The 18582-nt window shown below is 40.4% G+C and overlaps 1 protein-coding gene across 6 annotated transcripts in view; it reads right to left on the bottom strand.

The window, feature by feature from the left end:
* The window catches only part of znf423 (zinc finger protein 423), a 158216-nt gene that overhangs the window by 56549 nt on the left and 83085 nt on the right, over positions 1 to 18582 (bottom strand). For 4 of the 6 annotated variants that reach the window (XM_082182453.1, XM_082182449.1, XM_082182448.1 and 1 more), the window contains one exon: positions 11425 to 11445. The exons of the other annotated variants lie outside the window; for them this stretch is intronic. In XM_082182453.1, coding sequence (XP_082038579.1) covers positions 11425 to 11445 — 21 coding nt within the window. The remainder of the gene's footprint in view (positions 1 to 11424; positions 11446 to 18582) is intronic. 6 annotated transcript variants of the gene reach the window in all.

The following is an 18582-nucleotide window of genomic DNA, read 5'->3' on the forward strand; positions in this document are numbered from 1 at the left end:
TCTCCACGTCAGGGGGATAAATTATTCAGAGCCCAGGGAGACTCTGGCCTCATCGTGTAATGAGAAGGACACGCATTGATACCAAATATTGCTGTTGGGAAACTATCGATTGGAGAGCTATTTGTCCAGAGTTTGGTCTGGAAGCGAAAGCTGTCAGCGGCTTTTAATATGACTGACACTTACGTAGAAGCCCAACTCACAGTTCGCCCTCCTCCCTCCCCATGTATCCATCCATCCATCTCTACCATTCCCTCACGTCCCTCCAGTATAAAGGGGATTTACTAACAGAGGAAAGAGGGGGCTGAGGTGTGAGCGAGAGAAAATGTGCACAGTATGGAGAGCAAGAAACACTGTCAATAAGGTGCCAGCAGCACAATTAACGCCTGCAGGAAATGCAGCAAGTCAGCGCAACGGTTACCCTTTGACCTCTGACCTCACATCTAAAGGTCACCAAAGAGCGAAAACATGCCTGTCTTGTTCGCAACACTGAGATCTAACATAAAAGTGAGCCGAGAGTATCAAGTAGCTTTTATGCTCAACTTCCCCTCTGTCCTTGGGCGAAAACTGGCGTGTAACTGTGCCGTAGGATCTGGCCCAGGAGGGGAGAGGATGCTTGCTTTGGCCTGGAACTGAGAAGTTCTGGCTTTCCTATGGGGTGTAGGGTACGCAGAGGAGGCTTGTGGTTCCTCCAAGGTGGTCTGATGTCCCTGCCGAGTTTCAAATGGAAAATCTGAAGCTCTCTTCCTCACGCGGATGTCTTAGTGGATTGCATGAAAGTATTCTGGATGACATAAGGGCAAGAAATGAGTAAGTATATAAAAACAACACAATGGAATGCCAAATTGTGCACAAATATGCTCACAAACACATCCAAATCTCAAAGTGATTTCTCTAAATTATAAGTGCAGAAAAGGAATGTTTGAGTTTCTACCTTGCAGTTCAGTTAGTGCACATGCACTGGCATGTGTGGCACGCTAACGGCTGTCTACGACAGCGCGGTCGGTGGCCTGAGAGAACAGCGAACGGTAATAACCCTCCTCTTTCTCACACACACACACACACACCTACAATTACAACATCAATGTGTGGCAGAGACAAAAAAGAACCCAAAAACATCATTACAATTAGAGTCTCCAGACTATTCATAGAGGAGAGAGAAAAGGAGAGGAGGTAAAAGAGACGAGAAAGAAAAGAGACTTAATGAGGGGGAAAAACCTACAACAACAAATCCTCTGATTCAAAGCTAGCATTTTCAGATAACTTTGGCTCAATACTCAAATCAGGTCATTACAGTCTTAGTCTAGACTCTAGTTCATTTGCAGCTTATTCTGGCCACTAACCGTGCACTAGGTTTTGAAAATGTATATACATTTATATATACGCACATTACTGTTCTTAAGTTTGGGGTAGGTACGATTATTTTTTTTTTTTTTAAGACATACAGTATATAAATACATTAAAAACAGAAATATTATGAAACATCATTACAATTTAAAATAACTATTTTCTATTTTAATATATTTTAAAATGCAATTTTGGCAAAGCTGAATTTTTAGCAGGCGTTACTCCAGTCTTCAGTGTCACATGATCCTTCAGAAATAATTTTTATATGCTTTGGTGCTTAAGAATATTTCTTATTATTATAAATATTACAAACAGTTGGACTGCTTAAAATTTGTTGTTATGATTTTTTTTTTCAGGATTCTTTGATTAATAGAATGATTTTAATTAATGGTTGCGCAAAAAAGAAAAAAAATAGCACAAAATGTTTTGTAATAAAAAAATAAAAAGTATAATAATAATAATAATATTTGGCAATTTTGCAAAACCTTTTTAAAGCCCTAATTTTGTTCTGTTAAAAAAAAAGAAAAAAAATTTGGTAACTTAATTTCTAAACAGACTGCTAAAAGCCAAACTAATGCAAGTTGCCTAAAGTCAGCCAATTAGCGCCATAGAGAAGTGCATCACTCGGTCAGTGAACAGACGTATGTGGTCCATGGACAAGCCATCTGAGGTTACTACAGTCAAAAAAATGAGAAAGAATTCTAATGAGATTTAATCTTAAAATGGTGTTCCATCAAAATCCCCCCAAAAAAACACCTAAAATGAGTTTAAACCTATGTTTTATTGACTTTTTATTCACACATTGACATCTGTGCTTGCTATTCGCACTTAAGCCTACAAGCAAACTCTTACACAACAAATGAGTCTCAGAGAGATGTACAGATGGACCGGCGCCTTTAGAAGAGGCCAATGTCTCATTATTAACGTGCATTTGAAGTGTGCGCTACTTTGACAGTATATAAGTGTGTGTGTGTGTTGTAAGTGGGGGAATCTAGGCCCTGTTAAACCCGGTCTTCCTCAGGGACTGCTCAGCTGGTGAAGGGGGCTGGGGGGGTTGGCACAGGGGTCTGTAGCTCTAAGAAGTCAAATTACCTCTGAGCCCGACTCATCAGCTCCTCACACACCCACACGCCACACACTCATTAATGGTGTACTCACCAGAATATTAGCACATACAGGACTCGCAAACACGTACACGAACAGCACCAAAGTAACACTCGTGCTGCAAGCCATGGACATAAAACTCTCGGAGCAACTATCCACGCTTCGCTACACACTCGCACGCATAGACAACACGCAAACACACAAAGGGATGCGCGCAAATATCTTCAAATAAACGTAACACATTCTCTCACACACACACATACACACACACAGGGGCATTCTTGCGGGTCTCTAATGAAGCCCCAGTTGTGACGGCATGGAGGCGTCTGAGGCTCCGGCGGGATAATTATGCCGCTCCCTCGCAGCTGAGTTTGGCAGATGTAGGGGAGGGGTGCGAACGGCGCCGAGCACGGAATAACGAGCGCGGGGGAGCGGAGGTGGGATTCGGCACGGACCCTGCCATCCGCCATTAGCAGCTTGGCACCGTCACAAATGAGTGTTTTTCACCAGAGCACCGGGAAGGGCTGCGAAATTCCAACAAATTCTGAGCTCGCACTCTGTCGCAACACCCAGAGACGGCGAGAGAGAGATCGAGAGAGAGAAACACAAACAAAAGCAGGGTGGAAACAGAGGAAGATGGGAAGGGAGGGGGAAAAAGGTTCACGCCGCCATGACCGGATTTGTCACCTCTCTCAGCGCAGGGAGCGCAAAGCGTGGCACCATGGGAAATTACCAAATCAGAATGCATTGATTTTCTTCAGGGAGGAGGCAAAAACATTCCTGAAAAACTGACATGGTTGAGAATTAAGAAGGAGATTGTATCAGACCTTTGTATTATTGAGAGCAGAGAGTGGTAGACTTTTGTTTTGTGAGGATGCTGAATAAAAGCGCTCTATTGTACGCCTCTGGTACGCAGGGACCGTGTACGCGTCAGGCCAACTATTACATCTTTCTCTCTCTCTCGTTCCTCCTCGACTTCCATTTGTCTCTCTTTGTCCTCTTGTACTGTAATTACCATAGTGTCACCAAGGTAGGACCATGTGCTTCACTCCAAAGAATAACTTAAAGTAATTGTATAACTGTGCGTGTATGTGTGTGACAGAGCTATCATAAGTGTGAAGAAGTCCCACAGCAGTGGATGGAAAATAATCTCCAAATGTTGTGCTTTCTGCCAGCTTTCTCTCCCACACATTTCAAGTCCTTAACGGTCCTTTTCCCTGGTTTGGTCAGCTGAGTCATCCGCCGCAGGGAAGTTGACCTTGCAGGCCGCTGTCACAGGAAACCAAGCCGAAGCGCCTGCTGCCTTGACTGCGACTTCACCCCGTATCTGACGATACGCGGCATCTGCTACAGCTGTAGCATTTAACACTCGCCATTTCTGTCACTAGCTAAAGAACAGCTGCTTTTGTTTCACAGCTCTTTTACTAGGCACAACTCTGTTTCAAAATCTATGCCTGTTTCAAAAGCTGTTTCAAAAGCTGCCTCAATGCCGACCTTTCCAAGACAGCAACATAACCATCGTGGAATCTCAAGTAGGCCCACACGGAATCTGCTCTGGAAAAATTCCTTGAATTTCTCCAGAACTAGAACAACTGTTCCGTAGGAAGTTCTAAACATTTCAGTCATCACATTCTATCACATCTTATTAGTGAAACTGTGAAGATTTCCCCCTAAAATAAGTATAGACAATTGCTGAAAAATAAAAACAGAAGATTTAGAAAATTCTACACAGGCAGAAAAGTATGCCACACAAATAGAACTTCACCTGGGGATTTGGAATTGGATTTCAATAGAGTTTGCTAACAGACAACAAACATTGTACATAGCACAATGTTTTTAACTTTCAGTGCCTAATGAAATGTACATTTTTAAAATGGTTTCTCTTGGTGAAATTTTTTTTTTCACTGAGCTTATTTCAATGCATTATGGGATTGCATCTCTGCAAAGGATTTCAATAGCCTTAGAATTTGCCCAAAAAAGAGATCTTCAGATGCATAGAACAGTTTTCATGTCTGGAATGTGCATCACTAGGTTTGGGAACAGACTATATATAGTTAGTGTCACTCGTTCATTCACTCTACTCAGTCCGTCTTCGTCTCTCTGATGGTAAATGATCAATTTCAAGGTGACCCTGGCTGAATTACGGTGAGTGTTTTGTGTGTGCGGGCGGCTGCAGCCTGGACCCAGTAATTAACACCAGCGCCTAATGAAGTCCAGCTGCTCACCGTGCAGACTGAGAGGCTGCCAAAAACCAGGAGAGCCCCTGTCAGCCAGCCTCATCCTCTTCGCTCGCTCTCACTCACTTCCGAAGGTCAACCTCCCTCATCAGCACCCGGTCAGTTCATCTCTCTCTTTTTCTCCCTCCCTCTGTATCTATTCCTCCCGCAACATCTCTGTACCAAAAAGGGAGGGAAAGGCACTGATCATGCATTCCTCTCATCTCATCCCTAGTTCCTTGCCAAATCTCCCCCATTTCTCCTCTGACCCACGGATCCCTCCCCATTTCGGCCATTTGTCGCATCCCTCAATCTTTATGATGCTCAATAATCTTCTTCTAACATCATTCTCTTAATCTCTCCATTGGTTCGCCATCTGAAACTGTTGTACAAGCTTAAGGTGATATTTGGAAATTTTAGTGAGGATGAATAGCCAATGAGGGTACAGCATGATAAAAAAATTAGCCAATCACAGAGCTCCTTCTCCAACCCAAACTTCTGGATTAGGTCGTCTATACACATACAAAAACACAACACATTATAATTTACATTCTGTGCAAAGTTATTAGGTCCATAAAAAAGACATACTGTGTAGTATGGATGTAATGAGACTACAAAAGTTTAAGCCTCAACTCAACTCAACTCAACTCAACTCAACTCAACTCAACTCAACAGCCCGCTGAGTGTTTACTTGTGCACCAGGCGTAAAGCACAAGTTCAAACTAGGGATGGAAAAAATTACAATTTTGTCCGATACCAGTATTCTTTTTATTCATTATGATATGGTCGATAACGCTGAAATAGCTGATATAACCAACATTTCTATACAAATAAAATGAAAATAAAACCAAAAAAATTAAACACTAAACTGAACTACAATATTCACACCATTATAATGTACAGTAGTACAATGTACAGAAAGAAAATTAGCTATTCATTTTCAGATTTGCTAAAGATTACATTTAAGTGTTAAATGTTGAGTGTTATTACATTATTACTGTTTTAAAGGATTAACTAGATTACCTTTAAGTGAGCATTAGATGGCAAATGTTATCTAAATTTAAAATAGTAAACAAAATTACAATAATAAATACACAATATTTTATTACATAATATAATATGCACAATAAAACATGACATATGTATGTAATATATCTGTATGTATAACATGTATTACAATATAACAATTATTTTATTTTAAACAGATACAGTTTTTTAATCTCTAATATCTGATATGGTAACATATATTGTGCATCCTAAGTTCAAACTCTTAAAAGGCAACAGAATACCTTTCCTCAATAAATCGCATGATTTGAGATATCAGTCTATAGTCTAAATAAAGTTGGAAAAGTTGCAAGTTAAAGCTGAAAACTTATGAGCCATATACCTCTAATTAATGAAATGAATGCTCTAAATAAACCAGACGCAACTTAAAATGAGAATCATAAAAGACAGAATGCCTCTGAACGCAGAGATATACATAAAACAAAACAAGACAACAGACAAACAGCTGAGGCATGTTAGAGGCATACCCACAGGGTAAAAGTGAAGATTTAGAGTGAATCCTAAAAGAAGCCTAACAGGGGATAGGCCTATCATAGATCTAGCGTGTCCCACAACTACTATTTTTTTTATCTACAAGTCACACCTCTGAATTCCCTTCTGGATTCCTCCTTCCTGCCTTCCATCTCCTCTCCCACTCTGACTCCTATTCCGGATCAAAGCCAGGGTTCCTGTCATACAGGCACCTCTCACCGCTCCTCAGAGAGCGGCCTTTGAAGAGTCCGACCCCAGGTGGCCCCTTCTCCCACACATGGGCTTGAGCACATGCACACACTCTGAGGGGCCTCCACCCGTCTCTCTGGGACCTCCACCCCCGCCCTTCCATCGAGAGTGTGCCTTCCCCTGATTCCTGCGCATCTCACATAGAGCACTGATGAGCTGTGACATCCGCTTATTCCTTCCTCCCACACACACACACGTATATACTCACACACTGAGCTGATGTGCAGAGGCAAGATCACACCAGACAGCAGATGTTAATTATCAGTCAGTATTTAGGGGGCTTTATTTGCAGAGTTTACCTGGAACCGCTGTATCACCTGCTGTATCGCTCTGCTGCTCTGACATCAATTAGACAAGCTTGTGGTCAACTTGTGTTGATACAAGATCTATACCTTCTCCTCAACTCTACTCCTGTTAACACACACACCCCTATATACCTTGATTCACCTCCTTAAAGGGACAGTTCAACTCATGATGATCCAAAACCTATTTGACTTCTTTTTTTTTTTTTGGCCCAAAAAAGAGGTCATTTTATAATGCACTGGCCGCTCTTTTCCATGCAATTACCAAGAATGGGGATTGGAGCTTTCAAGCAAAAAGCATCATTAAAATGGTCCAAATGACTCATGCTCTACATTTTAAGTCTTCTTTAAATTTAGAACCAAATAAGTCTCAATGAATGAATCATTCAGACTGAATCAACAGAACAGAAAAGTTCTCAATTGACTGAATTGAAACTGAATTGAAAAGAATGATTCATTCACAACTGGATAATACTAGAGCTCTCATGAATTCTTATGATGGAAATTATCGTGGAGGAATTTTAACAATAGCAAAGTAGAATAATTTTATTCCTCACAACACCAAAAAAAAATAAAAAAGGCTTCAGAAGACTTGGAATATAGTGAATGAATCATATCATATTTTATGATATATATCTGTCCTCTTTGAATCTTTAAAGATTCAGTCAATGTATTGTACTTGCATGGAAAAGAACAGATAGAACTTTAAAAAATGCAACAAAGAATATTTATGTATGAACACTGACAAAATTGTAATATTTGGGTGAAATAACTATTTAACACTCCATCCTTATCACATTTTTCCCCCTCATCACGCATCCATTGTGTAACGTCATGTGCACGTAAGTCCTCCTCGCCAGCTACGACAGATGCCACTGTCACTCGAGAAAATAAATTCAGAATACTTAACGAATTAAGTGAGGAGCAAATTGCGGCTGGCCCCCTTTCATTATGCACAGATAGGCAGGCAGCTTGTTTGTCTTTTTAACAATTACCGCACGGCATGGAGAAGGGAGGGTTGGGAGAGTGACGAGCTCCTGATATTGCTGTTCCTTCCCCTCCACGGCAGCTGGCTGAGACACACCTGGACGGATCTGGGACGGTCGAGGAGGGGAAGTGGGGAAACGGGGCAGCTGCACCTCTACCAGATTTACCAGAGAAAGATATGTATACACATGCTGCTAACATACCAGCACGCCAAAGATTCATTCAGACCTAGCAACTTCCTGTGTTAAAGATTATGATGTATCAGTACACCAGATCAGCTAAAGACACATTTCCTATGCAGTCTTCCCTCTAAATACACCTGCAACCCACACCCATGCGATTTCGCAACGTCGGACGCAAATGTACCTCATTTTCCATTCTGTTCCCACACCTTTTGGAGGAGGCTCCCCCTGAGCAGTTCTCTTATAGATCTCCAAACAGCTTGTAATTACCTTTAATAAACAGCATAAGAAGCAAATCAAGCGCAAACGTGGCAAAATGAGCTCTCAGGGGGATCAGACATCACTCAGCCTTGCAAACAAACATTTCGGCAAAACATTGCTGCCTCACTCCCTTTTCAACATGACATTCTCTGTGGGGGCTATTCAAAGGAGGGAGGAAGGAAGAGAGAGAGAAGGTAAAGGAATTAAATCACTGGTGTTTGGTCATGGAGCAGATTAGGGGTCATGTGGCATGTTTGAGCTGTGAACGGTACAATAAGAACACATGATATATACTGTAAGCACTATACTGGTTATTCATTTTATTCATAAATAAAAAAAATTATCTTAAATGTTTCACGTTTATTTAAATTTATATGTATCTGTTATATACATTTAATTTTCAAAAACACTAATAATTAAATAGCACTGCTGAATGTAATATGTCATCTCGAAAATAAACCAACTTAGCATTTATAACAATTGATTATAGTTTTTATTTTTATTTTAAATGGAAAAGGTCAGTAAGATTTTTTTTTAAATAAATCAATACTTTTATTCAGCACGTATGCATTAAAATGATTAGAAGTGGCAGTTATAATGTTACAAATGATTTTTGTGCAACTTGAGCAACAAATCAGCATATTAGAATGATTTCTGAAGTATCATGTGACACTGAAGACTGGAATAATTCAGCTTTGCCATCACAGGAATACATTTAAAAATATATTAGAATAGAAAATAATTATTTTAAATTTGTAATTATTTCACAATATTACTGTTTTTATTACAAATAAACGGAGAATTGGTGAGCACAAAATACTAATTTCAAAAGCATTAAAGAAATCTTACTAACCCCAAACGTTTAAATGGTACAGTGTATACAGGTACACAATGATGTGTTCAATGTGTTTAAGGCAAGTTAGACGGTTGCCACCAACACCAGGACCCGTCGCAAAGTGTACCAAATAAATAAAATTGACATAAAATGATTTTGGATTACTTTATTATGTGGGTGAAATGAGAACACGGACTGCCACAAGAGACATAAAACTAGCACATCTATGTAGCAAATCGGTTACCAAATATTTTTTTTTATATGGCCAATTGGAATCAAGTATTCCAGAGACCTGTGTAGTAAAAGCCAAACATATACAGATGTGTATGAGTTTAACCATGCACGTGTGTTGCATAGATTTGGTCAAGCTCAACTCCCTCATACTTCTCTCTCTATTCACCTCTAGCAGCGCACCCTCCATCATCCCCCCTCAAACGTTGCCCGGCTCCTCTGAGGTTCCGCCTGGCTAGCTCCAGGTGGTCTATGATGTGCATGAGGGGCTGTCATCTGTTCCCATGCTCACGTACTTGCCACATGGGCTGCAGTAGAGAGCGCCACACCATTAACAAGCCATAAAAACCAACCCAACCCTTTTAAAACATCAGAACACTGAGGAATAACTGCTCTCACCAAAGCCACTCAACCTAACATCGGCTCGGCGCGCACAATAGAGACATCAGGGGCTGGATAACAGGGAGTGACATGCAATGTGAAGGAATGATGATTTCTTTTGCTCTCATAACTACAGAATGGAGGGGGCTGGAGTATGGCTACACACACAAACACACACACAAACACGGTGTGGCCCTAGGCTAGACACTGGCTTGCGAATACAGGCGCTCAGTGAAGTGAACCCTCATCCACATTATCTACATCCATTGACTCCTAAAGCTTCTTGTGTGCTGCCTCATTAAGTCTGCGCTGACACAGAGAGACCACGCCAGGTCTCCTTTAGTGGCCAGTCTCCATGTACGTGTATTTGAGTAAGTGTGTGTGTCTCTACAGCATGAGATGGGCATTACCTACAGCAAAATAAAAATGCGCTGCTCTATAGCATCACTCCCTGTAAAAAAAAAGAAAAGAAGAGCTCAAAAACAACACCCGTCATCTTCGACACGAAAACGGATTTTCGACAAATAATAGCTGTGATGTGACAAGACAAAGATTCAAATATGGAAAAGCACACCCACAGTTGAGACAAGAAGACTATTATGACATCACAGAGAACACCCTGGGGTCAAATGGCAAGCATCTATGTGGTGTTGCCTTGACAACACACGTGTGACTCGTGCTCCAGGCATCAGAATCACTTGGATGAATAACTAAGAATTAACGGTGACATTAGCAATACTCTCTGGAGAGCAGTCTCCTTCAGGTGTATGTGTGTTCATGCCCCTGGCCCAGCCCCATGCACAAATAACCACTATGGCAATGTGTGTGGGTGTACGTGTGTTTTTATGTGTGAACTGGCAGAGGGAATTGGATATGGAAATCAAATGACATACAGTATAACTAAGGTTGCACTCTTATGTTCATTTTTAGGGCTCATATTATGACATCATATTCTATATTTTTATATTCAATATTCTACTACTGAAAAAAAAAAAAGAAGAGTTTCATGTACTTTGTTTAATACAAATTGATTTTTAATCCAATATTTGAATGTATAGAAACAGAATGAATTCTAAAATTCCCATGTATTCTAAGAATGATGAATTTTATTAAGCTAAAAAGTCTTTGAAAGAATTGAAAAGGTTTCAACAGACAAACAGACAGAAAGATAGATAGACACAAAATGCTTCATTTAATTTAACAAAAGCTCAAAAAATATTTAGTTCCAAGCTCACTGACTATAGCACCACCGCCAACATTCAAAGTACATTGCAACAACTTCTATTCTCTATTAACAAGGAGGACGTAGGATAGATAGATAGACTATTATTTATAAACCGTAGTATGAACAATACCACCATAAAAGAAGATGCTGTTACTCCACTTGCTGTATAACTAATGGCAAGAGCAATATTTTGGGAAAGTCCACAAAGACATTATTGTTTTAATCTGTAACAATGCAATTCAGGCTTTGCGAAGACTGTTGCCGACGGATGGGGGCTCCTGAGTCATTTCTTATTTCACATGCGGCAAAAAAACTGCTCGTTTAATTCTGTGGGTCAAAAAGAGTATGGAAAATGAGCATGAAAAACTAAATTAAAAGGGCCTGAGGGAAAATAAATGAATGAAAAAAAAAAAAGTATGGAATGACCCCTTTATGTGACCAATCATGCACTGTTCTCTACTATAGCCCCGCTCCTTCTACTCAAGCAGTGAGAGATGTATGTGTGCCTGAAGGGGGGGTCATTCATTCAGGAAATCTAGCTAAGAATGGAGAGAGATAAGGGGGAACAAACCTTGCAGCTGGGCAGGCTCTCCTATGGGCCGTCCGACAGGCAGGGAGGGTGGAAAGAGAAGGCAGGGTGACAGTTAGTCAGCAGCACTATGATCACATGAGGGTTAGATGGTAGAGGAGGGTTCAGACATGGGGGTCATGGCTTACTCATGGTGACGTTATGGAGGGAGACTGGGCTGCCATGGTTTTGCATGTCTTAAATTGTCAAAATACACTACAACTACAAAATAAACCATTGGTAAGGGGTGAGTTCCATAATTTACTCATTCTCATTCCAAATCATTAAGACCACTTTAATTATATTTCTTTGTCATTTTGACATCTTGACAGCACACTTTTATTACTAGGAAAACACTAAACGTCTGCTAAACTACTCTTTTTGTGTTCCACAGAATAAAAAAAACATCATACATGCTTGGACCGACATGAGCCTCATGAATCCCAACGATTATTTGAGCATTCATTATCCCAACGTGCTTCCGGAATGATCGTCGTATACAAACTAACAAACTTAAATGGATAAACTAACAAACCAGAAATGCACTCAAACCCTCATTTCGTTCCAAACCTGTATGACTTTCTTTCTTCTGCGCAATACAGAAGAAGATATTTTGAAGAATGTTTCAAATGTTTTTGACCATATAATTAAAAGCCAATTGGGTCTAACACAACACTAGATCCCATTGATTTTTCACTGTATAGACAAAGAATAAAATAAAAAAAGTCCTACAGGTTCGGAACAACATGAGGGTGAGTAAATGATTGTGCATTACTGTGTGTGATGTACAACAGCATGTTCTCTAACGGTCAACCCTGAACCTATCACTGAGAAAGATCACAGTGGCACAAAAACTCAAGGCCTTGGGAAAGTGGAACAGAGAGAGAGAAAGAGAGAGAGAACCGATACAGCAGAGACGAGCAAGGGAGAATCAGGGTTGGACGGAGGGGGGTGAAGAGGCTGACTACAGCTCAATCCACTAATAAAGGCAGATGAAAGGGAGGTTAAACACAATATGCTAATTGAAATGTGTTGGCTGATTAAGGGCGATTGAGAGGAGAGTGGACGTGCTGTGAGTTCTGTACGCCGGTGATTAGTGCAACATTAGTGTCTGCATGCTTTTCCTTGCGACGTGCCCAAATGGACGGATGGAGATAGAGGTGTGTGTGGGGGGTGGGGGGATGGAGAGGTGAAATGAGTAAAGCCTCCTTCTGCTCGCCTCTCTTACTGTTCCTATACTCTCGCCCAACATGAAAAGCACAGGAAAACACAGAAAACTTCTCGAACCCCAAGGACTGCATTGAGGCCCAAAAAACAAACTTGCCTATGTGCGTCTAGCCTGCCTAGCAAAACACAAACATTATAAAACATCACACCTTATCACAAGGACTGTCAAGAACGTGTCAAGGAGGAAATGTGGAATACTAGGCCGAGCACCTCGCTGTAATGTCTGAGAGGCCTTGTACTTCGTGTCTGCTTGTTTGCTACTCAAGCTTATTTCCCCCTCTCTTGGCTTGCTTATCTGTCAGTCTGTCTGTATTTTTATTACTATTATTTTTCCGTGCAAAATCTTTTGTGCGTGAAGGTCTCTCAGGAGCACAGAGGATTTTTTTTTTTTTGCAGGCTTTATTGTTTTCCGCTGCGCAGCTGTAGATCCACGGGGTGCCCCCTGCAGGTGTGAGAGTGTGTATGTATGTATACGTGTGCATGATTTCGTGCGTTTGCTCTCAAGAGTACGCGTTTGCGTAAACTCTCCCCCTGCCAGCAGGGCGCGCCGCTACGCAGAGGTGATCATCAAGGGGTGCTGTGCTAAATGAAGACTAAAATTAAAAGCAGTGCACTGAGATGCCAATGACTATGCAGGCACGTCCTCATGAGGGTGGCCCAACGGTGGGACACAACATCTTTTTGCCCCCGAACTAACAGCCTTGGCTCAGAGGGGTTCTGTTATATTAATATGAATATAAACTCACTGAGCTGGATCGAGCTCCCCTTCTCATTTTCATCTGCATCCCTGTCAAGTCAAAATGGTGTACTTTTTTTGCTAGCACTGCCAAAGAGTGATTTTAGCCGAAGTCTTTTGCTTTATTAGGCAGATGCTGTAGAGAGTGACAGGAACTTTTATGATGCATCACCTACATAAGCATATATGCTAACTGCTGTATTCTGATAGCCTGGCAAGCCAGACGTACATCAAGATGTTTAGTCTGGCAACTCACCATAGACACGGTCAATCCGAGGGGCGGGATAAACGGCTGTCTTTCAAATTCCCTCTGCACACAATAGGACAGTGCTTCAACCAACCAGAGCGTTTTCCCAACAGCGGAGCTAACGTTAGTTGATAGATTCAACTTTTAAATCTGGCCGACAAAACTACGAACACATCTTCCTTTTTTTAAGAATGACTTAAGTGCCGTTCTTTGTTCTTTTCTCAAAGAAAAACTTAACTCCAAGTCCTCCAGAGTTGCGGCCAAAGCCGATTCGAAAGACCGCTGTTCTCCATCCGCAGCAGCCGTCATTCTTTGTATTCAAGTAGCAGGGAACCGTCACAACTCTGTCGTCATATAAGCCCGCCCCCGCCTACTCTATACACGACGTGATTGGCCTGACCCAATTTAGGTTTTTGCAGCAAAAAGGTCTATTGAGAGTTGCTAGACTGACCCTGGCTGCAAAATAATTTTGCTGCCGCTAGGGTGCGTCTAGATTTCTAGGCTAATATTCTGACCTATAATGGAGTGATTCAAAGGGTTAATTAACCCAACAATGAAGATTCTGTCATTATTTATTCCAGTGCGTTTTCAGTGTGTTTTTTTTTAATTATACATTTTATTTTTAACAACATATATAATTTATATATATATATATATATATATATACACTAAACATAATAAATAACTTTATATATATAACTATATACATATATAAATAACTATATACACACATACCCAGCTATATAAATTTACATGGTGACACCTTTCATTTAAATGAACAGAATTCTCATTCATATGACATTGTTGTTCAGCCATGTGAACTGTCATTGTGTGGCAAGTGCTGTGTAACAACTGCAATTGTCTATTTCTGTGTTAGACAGAAAAAAACCCAATATGGCATGAAAATATACAATATAGGCATGAGACAAAATGACACAAAAGTAAATAATGTAAATTTGTATTTTTTGGTGAACTGGGTGAAATATAACAGCACACATTACAAACTCTATTCATCAGCCTGTTTAGGCTCCCTCAACATCATCACAACACCAGTCACTCAACTAAATGCCACAACCCACCACAATTCTCAGCTTTATTCCTTCTTTCTTCACTTCAGTCGAGTCATCCTGTGTCATGTCTGAGACAGGTCTTGGTGTGGGGCAGTGAAATGTGTAAAGCAGTGTCTGTCTCCTCACAGGGGAAATGAAGGGGGTTACACCGGCTCTCACATTATTGAGTGTATGCTTTCAGATGCGTTGAAAAAATATTACTGTTATTGCCAGGATTCTGTTTCTCTTGGAAGTCAGAAAAAGTCCTTCACTAAAGTATTTCCAACAAATAGTCCTGTAGTGTGACAAGTTAATCAACCAAAAATCTGTATAGTCTGCCAATTAATATGAGGTCATAAAAACTGCATTTATAATAATTTAGTTTTAGTTTAGTAAAGTACTTACTACTTTTAGTAAAGTACTTTTAGATTAAGTATAGCACATTACAGGCTACTGCTGTCACAGATTGACACGTCATGTCAACTACACAGATACACAAAGAATATGCGTTTGTTGTGTTAATTTTTCATCTGGATCAGAGTGTGAAGTATTTGAAAAGATCATCATTTAATTTCATTAAAAAAAAAACAGTCAAGCTCTAACAGACCAATAGGATGCCTCCACTTTAAAAGGTGACAGAGTAACTAGCCAATGAGATCAGATGACCCTAAACAGAAGCTGAACAGACTATTACTGCAACATTAAACTAATGATAATGCAGTATAAAAACCACAGTAAATAAAAGTCTTCATGACCCTGTGCAGTCTGGAGCTGTCGGTTGTTTGATGAAATCAGGGCAGCGCTAATGAAATTCATTTTTCCCGTACACGCGGATTGCCGCCTCCGTGCTAAGGAAAATCGTTACGCGGTCTCTCTTCACAGAGACAAACGTCTACATTAAATAATCACACGGCTTCAATCAACAGGCAGGGAAAAATAAACCCACATTCCTCCAGGCTCACCGCCTCCTGGAGAACGGAGCTCTGATCGCATTCGCCTGCCTCACCAGTCGGATTAATTAAAACACTAGGCTTTTTCCACCCCTCCCATCTTGGTGTAATCAAGCTCTTTTGCAGCAAACCGCAGCAGCCCGAAATCTTTATCGATTCCCTCACCTATGCTCAATGCTGCTTACATACAAACGCAGGCGGCGAAGATTTGAAACGACACCAACATAATCTAAACCTAAATTAAAGATCAAGTCACAAAACCTCAAGGTGCCCTAACCACCTGAAGCATGCCTTAGGAAGCCTTCAGGTGTGTAAAACGAATGTTAAAGGTGTGTGAATTTTAATTTTTTTTATTTGTGGGAGGAATGTCTCTTGTGATTGGATTGTTCCTCTTGGGCTGTTGGCAGAGCAAAGTGACAGTACAGAAAATGACACAGGCAGCGTGCTCACGCAGTGGTGGGGCGCTCACAGGAAGGACACGAGAGAAAAGAGAAGAGGAGAGGAAGAGAGGGGAGCAGATGTTGCAAGTTTGAGGAGGTAAACTGATTGAGATGAGGTGTCACCTCAGCCTACTGGTGACTGTGAGAGCGAAAGAGGGGAGGGGGACAGAGCTGGAAAGAGTGAGAGGAAAGGAAGGTGGGGGGAGGCTAGGTGAGGTATGATCACACCTCGGCAAAAAGGTAGGATGACTGAAACAGGGAACTGAGTGTCTGTGTGTATCCACAAGCAGGGAGAATGTTGCAAAAAAGAAAAGAGCTGGAAGTTGACAGAATGTGTCTGTCTGTGTATGCAAGCTGTGTGTCAGATGTGTCAATCATATATAAGAGCAGGCATGTGTGGGTAGGAATGCACAGGGACTTCACATCTACTAAATTCACATCTTCAACATATATGCAACAACCACACTCTCACACACACCGTTGCTTTTGGCAGAGGAGCATGCATGAATATGCATAGTGAAAGCACTGATGAAACACAGAAGGCGAAGAGTTCAGATTTGTGCGATTTCCACAGCTGACAAACGGTGAGCAAAAAGCACAAAGCTAAATTGTTCTATTTAACACGGCAGGAGAAGAACATGTAGCCTACTAAATGCTCACTCAATTAGTAAGTTCCAGCCAAACAATTAGCAACAATAAAATGTCTGTTACAGTGAAACTACATTGACTCCATTTGCAGTCAAAATCAGCGATTTCAGTAATTGTTTGATCTTGACACAACCATCAGAAAGCACATAAATGAGGCCGTCTACAAAATGAAGGATTCCTAATTTGCTGCATGCAATCATAATGTGAAAGGACCATTCTTGACTAAACACATGATGAATTATAGTGAATTTCATTGCTTGAATATTAAGTAAGATATTTATATTTTTATGAATGCATTTGTGCATACATAACATACTTAAATTGACACTACATTGTTGTGGAAAATAAAAATAAAAAAAAACTTTTAAAATCTGACCAGCCCTTATGACTGTGATTAAAAATGGGGCTGGTTGTGGTTGTCGCTAACTATTTGGGGTGTAAAGGTTAAAAATACTCATGGTTCGGTTTGTCTCATGGTTTTAGGGTCACGGTGTTGGTACGGTTCGATATGCAAATATAATGCATGTAAATAAGAACAAATAATAAAAATGTATGTAAATAAGAACAAATAATCAAACTATAAGTAATAGCACAAATAAATACAATAGAGAAAGATACAAATGAAATAACCAGTGCTTCTTAGGTTTCAGGGTGGTCTTACAGTACTTTTCAGGTACAGAAACTGAATAAAGTAATCAAATTTAAAACAACTCACTGTATAAATTAAATATAGATTAATCCTTTCTTTGTCTTTTCTTGTTTGATTAACATTAAAAACACAGACTGCAGCAGATATATTAGGCTGCTCTCCCTTTAAGACATAATGCACGGATCAAATATACTAATACATGCATTGATTTCTCAACTGTTTATGTTCACTTAAGACATAAACGAGTGTTTACAAGGATACTCTCCAAGACAGGCATATTGACAATTTTGTGTGAATTTGTCAACCAAAGGGCAAGAAGACATGAAAGAGAACTCAATTAAGTACTTGCACGCAGTCTGAAATGCGACTTTCGGTGAGTGCGCTTCAGATGTGTGTGCACAATAAACTTCTCAACACAAAGTTCTCTCTCACGTCTACTTGTGCTTGAATGTTTAAATTGAAAAACACGCGAAACTGATCAACTTTCGTGGCGATGCAGCCCTGGCCCAATGAGGACAGTGACTGTTCCATCAACTATCACGAGCATCTTTCGTGCTGGCCCCGGCCATCGGACAGTCCTTACAGTCAAGCTCTGCCCAGATCTTCATTATTGTTTTGTGTCTGTTCGAGTAAGCACCTAGTACCTGTTTAAACATAGAAAGCAATGTGTGCTGTTTCGGTCTCACCTGCGCTCACGCACTATCAACACATGGGGGATGGCGACATAAAGTAACCAAGGTGCAAATGCGTGCCGAACCGCGGGTGGAGAACGGTAGTTAACTGAGAACTGTTAAACCCCTAGTAACTATACATCTAACATCTATAGATCTACATAGTCAAATAAAAATGAAGTATCATTCCTATTATCTGGACCATGTTCACTCCATTTTTTTTTTAAAGTGGTCACAGACCTGCATAATGTGAGTATCCCTATTGTACATATTTTTCATTATTTTTTTTATTTTTTTAAAAGAACAAGAAAAAAAACAATGTGCATGATGGCAAATTCCAGCATTAAAAAGGCGGGCTAAAATATCAAAGTCTTATAATAGCCTCACTAGTCATATATCAAAGCTGACAGATAGTGTAGCTTTTAATGATTGCTTCGTAATCTCAAAAAGAAAGAGGAAGACAGAGAGCAAAAGCGCTAAAACTAGAACTCCTTTGTGATCTCGCTTCAATTTTCTGGCGCCTAACGCAGAGTCTGATAAAGGT

Source organism: Leuciscus leuciscus, assembly GCF_965113295.1.
Source record: "Leuciscus leuciscus genome assembly, chromosome: 10".
NCBI classification, from domain to species: Eukaryota; Metazoa; Chordata; class Actinopteri; order Cypriniformes; family Leuciscidae; genus Leuciscus; species Leuciscus leuciscus.